The sequence below is a fragment of the Lactuca saligna genome, chromosome 6, assembly GCF_052625555.1.
Source record: "Lactuca saligna cultivar CGN05327 chromosome 6, ASM5262555v1, whole genome shotgun sequence".
Taxonomy (NCBI): domain Eukaryota; kingdom Viridiplantae; phylum Streptophyta; class Magnoliopsida; order Asterales; family Asteraceae; genus Lactuca; species Lactuca saligna.
In genome coordinates, this window is record NC_136422.1 from 34314429 (window position 1) to 34320701 (window position 6273).

The 6273-nt window shown below is 37.4% G+C and overlaps 2 protein-coding genes across 2 annotated transcripts; one reads left to right on the plus strand and one right to left on the minus strand.

Moving 5' to 3' along the window:
* The first annotated feature begins 206 nt into the window (after positions 1-206).
* On the plus strand, positions 207-3301 carry EGY1 (Peptidase M50 family protein). Its single transcript, XM_078960123.1, has 10 exons — positions 207-876; positions 1150-1614; positions 1715-1855; positions 1957-2058; positions 2134-2345; positions 2488-2538; positions 2638-2707; positions 2776-2844; positions 2950-3000; positions 3078-3301. The coding sequence occupies exons 1-10, from the start codon at positions 475-477 to the stop codon at positions 3234-3236; spliced, it is 1722 nt and encodes a 573-aa protein (XP_078816249.1). The 5' UTR covers positions 207-474; the 3' UTR covers positions 3237-3301.
* A 203-nt stretch (positions 3302-3504) lies between these two features.
* LOC145002438 (LOB domain-containing protein 20-like) lies at positions 3505-4089 on the minus strand. Its single transcript, XM_078961715.1, has one exon. It carries the CDS (start codon positions 4087-4089, stop codon positions 3505-3507), a length of 585 nt encoding a protein of 194 aa, XP_078817841.1.
* Between the last annotated feature and the right edge of the window lie 2184 nt (positions 4090-6273).

Below are 6273 nucleotides of genomic sequence, written 5' to 3' on the forward strand. Positions count from 1 at the left end.
TTGATCCATTCAGCCAAACATAGGATTGCATTACGTATAAAAAGGAAAAGATCTCGATCTTTACTATGTTGGTTTAAAGCATTGTATTTAGAGATAAAAATCAAATATAAAATGAATTTAAAGATAAAAAGTTTTGAGGAAAAACATAAAACTTTTGTTTGCCGGGAGCGCGAGGCCTTTTTTTGTTCAATCTAAAAATTATCACCAATTTCTGCCCATCGTTTCAGATAAAGAATCTTTATTCGAAAATTCCCCAAATAAAGATTTATCCTTTTGCTTCTTCTTCCCGTTGCCAAAAAATGGTACTATTACCTCTTCTTCCCTCTCTCAGAATTTCACCAATTCTATATGATTTTGGTTCGTAGTGTTCATACACATATCTTATAAGTCATACGAAATCATATTGCATCTGGGTAAAGTGTTTAATTTCATTTCTTTTTCTTTAGAAGCGGTATTGAATTGATTCAGTTCCTAATGAGTACACTCACGAGCTGTAGTTTTACGAGCACACTGAATTTAGGGTTCCGTTTAAGACCTAATCGTATCGATTTAGCGGAGCGATTTCGACTTTACAACAGGAGGAATGATGGGACCATCAAGAACAGCTATATTTTGTCTAGTAGAGAGCTATTATCGAAAAAGAGGCGGCGAATTATAGGTTTAGATAGTGATAACAAGAGGTTTATTGGAGGATTTGAGTGTTCAGCTAGTGGTCGTGATAATAATAATGGCAACAGTGGCAATGGAGGAGATGACGACGATATGTCTAAGGATTCAAATTTGGCAACGATTTCGCCGGAGGAGACTACTGTCGGTGGCGAGGCTGATTCCGATAAGAAGCCCGTGCCTCCTCCGCCTACACCTATTTCGTCCAGGGTGAGTTTCTCTGATTGACATTCATTTCACCACCACATTGCTTTGTTTATGCTTCAGCTTAATTCTTTGTTGAGTGATTGATTTCGCGTTTACACTTGTCAGTTTGCCCACACAATTGTAAAAATCGCTTCTTTTCTTATTAATTGTTCTTTGATTGAAAAGATGCGAGTGTGATTCTTTTCTGAAAGAGTGAATTTCAACAATATGTGAATATAACATTTGCTCTATAGATTTTGACTTTTGATGCATCATCATCATCATCTTCTTTTGTAGCCACCGACAATTTCTCCAATTTCATCATCATATACCAACTTTCAAGTCGACTCTTTTAAGCTCATGGAACTTCTAGGACCCGAAAAAGTCGATCCTTCTGATGTAAAGCTCATAAAGGACACACTTTTTGGGTATTCAACCTTTTGGGTAACAAAAGAGGAGCCATTTGGAGACTTAGGTGAAGGTATCCTCTTTCTTGGAAATCTTAGGGGCAATAGAGAAGAAGTTTTCACCAAACTCCAAACTCAATTATCCGAAATCATGGGAGATAAATACAACCTATTCATGGTAGAAGAACCCAACTCAGAAGACCCCGACCCACGCGGTGGGCCCCGCGTTAGCTTCGGTATGCTAAGAAAAGAAGTCTCCGAACCCGGGCCCACAACCCTTTGGCAATATGTTATTGCTCTCTTGTTGTTTGTTCTCACCATTGGTTCTTCTGTTGAGCTAGGAATCGCCTCTCAGGTATCAAAATACCAATATTTCGTAATAATTACTAAATCAAATTGTTAATTGATAATAATAATAATAATAATAATAATAATATTATTATGTTTTTCAACAGATAAATCGACTTCCTCCTGAAGTGGTTAAGTACTTTACAGATCCAGATGCCATTGAGCCACCAGATATGCAACTTCTTTACCCTTTTGTGGAAGCCGCTTTGCCACTTGCATATGGTGTTTTGGGTGTTCAGTTATTTCATGTAAGAAAAATCCATTTTTCAAACTTCTTTTATCTTACCCTTTTTCTTGCTGCATTCCCAAACATACCCTTAACAATGATTCTTTAACCTTTTACATACAGGAAGTTGGACATTTTCTTGCAGCATTCCCAAAGAAAGTGAAATTAAGCATTCCATTTTTCATTCCAAATATCACCCTTGGAAGCTTTGGAGCAATCACTCAGGTATAAGGGTTTCAAGATCTATATTCATTTTCTTATATTGAAGCATTAATAAAACAATGTAATTTTTGTTTATAGTTTAAATCGATTCTCCCTGATAAAAAGACGAAAGTGGACATATCTTTAGCGGGCCCGTTTGCAGGTGCTGCATTATCACTTTCAATGTTTGGTGTTGGGCTTTTGCTTTCATTAAAACCAGATGCTGCTGGAGATATGGTTCAAGTTCCTAGCATGCTTTTTCAAGGCTCTTTGCTTCTTGGGCTTATAAGTAGAGCCACATTAGGTTATGCGTATGTTTTTCTCTTTCAACATCATTGCCTTGGCTGATAAGCTGATTCCATTCCGTTGTCATGTTTGGTTCGATGGAATGGAATCACAAAGGAACGGAATTAGAACATTACATCATAATTTACTGTTATATCTATTTTGCAGGGCGATGCATGGGGCCACGGTTTCAATCCATCCTCTTGTAATTGCTGGCTGGTATTGTACTCTTTGATGTTTTTATTTTACTCAATTTGTTACAAAATAATAGTATTATTTTTATATAAAAAATAAGAAATATTGTCGATTATTTTTCAGGTGTGGTTTGACTACTTCGGCTTTGAATTTGCTTCCGGTTGGATGCCTTGATGGCGGAAGAATGGTTCAGGTATGGATTTCTTTTGTTTATTTACATTTATAACCTTTAAATTTATTAATATCATGCATTTAACACAGGGTGCTTTTGGGAAAGAAGCACTTGTTGGATTTGGTTTAACAACTTACTCGTTACTCGGGTTTGGAGTGGTATATATTATATAATAAAATTATCGAATTCTTTCACAATTCATATTTTTTTATTAACACAAAAGACCCTATATACCAATTTTTTTTTTTTTTTTGAATTTGTAGCTTGGTGGGCCCTTGTCGCTTCCATGGGGATTGTATGTACTAATTTGCCAGGTATAATAAATTCATGTTTTTTAAATATTGGTAATATTAAATAATAATATGAAGTTAATTTTGGGATATTTTGACAGAGGTCGCCGGAAAAACCTTGCCTGAATGATGTGACGGAGGTGGGGACATGGAGGAGAACGGTGGTGACAGTGGCCATATTTCTAGTTGTTTTGATACTTCTTCCCGTATGGGATGAGTTAGCAGAAGAGTTGGGCATTGGTCTTGTAACCACTTTTTGAACAATAAAACATATATAATCACAAATCATTATAACACAAATTACAAATCCAAAATTTAAATTTAATCCCCTATGTTTAATTGTTTATTTCATCGATACTTATTACACTTGATCAACAAAAGGCAAAACAACATTATTTGGTTTCAAACATTGTATTGTAATATTTTGGGTAGCGTTTGTATATAATCGGATAGTAGAATGAATAAAATTAAGGATTATAGCAAACTACATACTATATGTGATTCCATTCCCTCATAACGAAACAACAACTAAAGCATTTCATCGGCAAACACAAAAGGATCAAAGTTGTTCATGTTAAGAACATTATTATTCGAAGCAGATGGACCATTTGTATACCCCACAAGGTGGTGCACCGGGGTTGGTTGTTGAAGTGAGCCTTGGATCGCGGTTGCAACCGAAACTCTATTGTTTATGAGCTGGTTCTGAACCATGGCTAGCTCGGTTTGCAAAGCGGCTACTTGTAATTGCAAACCAATAACCGTTGAAATACAACCATAAACAGGGTCAAACAACCTGGCTTGAGCTTCATATGAGATGGTTGCAATCGCGTGAGGTCGCCGGTGCACCGGGAGGTGCATCAGGAGCTTTGACACGTTGCTGGCTCCAAACACCTTGTGCACGGCGGCAAACAAGGCGGCACCGTGGTCGGTGGTGAAGTGGGGTGCAAAGATGCATCCTGGGATGCACTTTCTTCTCAAGAACTTGCAGGCTCCACAAGGAGTGGTTGCGGGAGTTTGGTCTGGTGGTGCTGATTTGAATGGTCTTCCGGTCCGCTTTCTGGTGGCTTTCCGGCGGCTGTCCGATGAACTGCCGCCAGCGTTAGGCTCTGCCATGATGGAATACCAAGCTGTGAAGTGAGAGAGGTAAGGGGTTTTATATGAAGGTTGCTAGGCTTCTCACAAGAATTGTAACGTTTGAATGATAAGTAGCTCAATAAATGTGGTTTAAGGGTATCATTGATATACATAAAGTAGCTATGGATACTATGGTCGAGAAATAGAATCCATGGTATTAGTTACTTCAAATGATTACGATGACACAAGATTCATGTTTCCCTTGGCGTGTGGAATGCTACCAAACACACCGATTTCCAATACAAATATATCTATAAATAGAAATTAGCTATGGAAAACGTGACCAACTTAAACCTTATAACCGTATAGATATAAAACCAATGAGTATTTCACAAAAAGTATAATCATTGTTAATGTTAGACAATGTTACAAAGTCGGCTGGCGCCAGTCAGTCGGTCCTATGGACCAGTAAGACCATGATGGCGTAAATTGTAAAACGATATATTTTTAGAAAATCAAATATATATCATAGCAAAATAAGCAGATTACAAGATCAAAATAAAATATATATGTTTCGAGTCTTCAGAATCAAGGCTTAATACCAAAATTTAAAACATGTTCTCCATATAATTCTATGATACAAAGTCCATATTCAATTTCAACAACTTACTCACTTCTAGTCTCAAATTCTTCTTTAAAAGTTTATATCAATTTAGAATTCTTTCAAGGTTGTAGAAACTCATCGGCTCCTACATTATCACTAATATGTTGGGATAACAGCAAAACAAGTTACGCACTTCAGACAAATATCAAACAAACTTCGGTGAAACTTATGAAATAAAACATCTGAAAAACTTAAATAAAAAATGAACATAATATTTAACGTGGTTCGATCAATATGATCTACATCTACAAACAAACAAGAGAGAGAGAGAGAGAGAGAGAGAGAGAGAGTATGTGTGTGTAACGACCCTAAAATCACAAATAAATTTGTGTCTTTAAAACATTAGTTTTGATTCATCAAATGTCTCTAAGTCGATCACAAAATACAACATCAAAAGCATCAGAGTACAAATATCCAAATAGTACGGAAAATCAAGAAGGGGGGGGGGGGATGTTGTGCTATCACGTCGGGCCCTTCCTTTTTGTACCGGAACCATAAACATAAATTGTAAGCACAAAGCTTAGTGAGTTTTCCAAAGTACCACATACCAAACATATAATTGGGTCTAGCCCTGGGGTATATTCTAACTCAATATACAATCATGGGGTTATCCCTGGGGTTTCTTTTAACCCATCAAGTACTAATGGGCCCATCCCTAAGGTGTATTTCAACCTAATTCTACAATAATGGGCCTAACCTTGGGGTCTATTTAAACCCAATTATACAAACATGTAAGAGTCACATAACAACTATCATTCCCCATAAAAAATTTAGTGGGTCGACATTGATGCCTTCAACCCACAAGCATAGTGAGAACACTCACCTCTAATTGAATCACACACTCGAGTTGCTGCTATCACGACTCCTCACACTAATCATAAACCAAAGACAACCATAATTAATAATTATGGATTTAATCCAATATTAAAGGTCCAAATCATCTTCATCATACTAAGGGAAAAAACCCATTTTGCCTTTGCCATGCATGACCCAAAATACAAGGCCCCAAACCCCTAACGAGCCAGGGCCCAAAAATGGTCCCAGTGGGTTTCCTGGGAGTACGCCTTGCGTACCCCATATTACGCCCAACGTACCACTTTGACTGTAACACCCGGATTCTTAAGATATATATTTATTTTCTGAATTGTGAGTTTAGGGGGTTGCCACGATGTGGTGGAGGAACCACCACGACGTGGCAAGGGAAAATTGGCCGCGGACTTCATTTACGCCACCACGACATGACATTCTTGTGGCCACATCATGGTAGCCATCTGGAGGTCTAAACCCTAAATTCTAGGTTTTGCACCGTATTTAAAGGAAGTAGTAGCTAGGGTTTCACCTCTTAACAACTTCCAACACCCAGAAACCTAAACCCTAACCCTCTTTGAAGCTCTTAACTCATTTGGTGTGTTTTTATGGATTTAGAAGGAAGAATAAGGAGCTTTTGTGCATAGATCAAGCAAGCTACTCATCTCGACTCCTTGTGTGTAGTTTTTAGATCATTTGTGAGTTCTTAAGTTTTTATCTTAATGATGTTTACCATATAGATCTAGGTTATT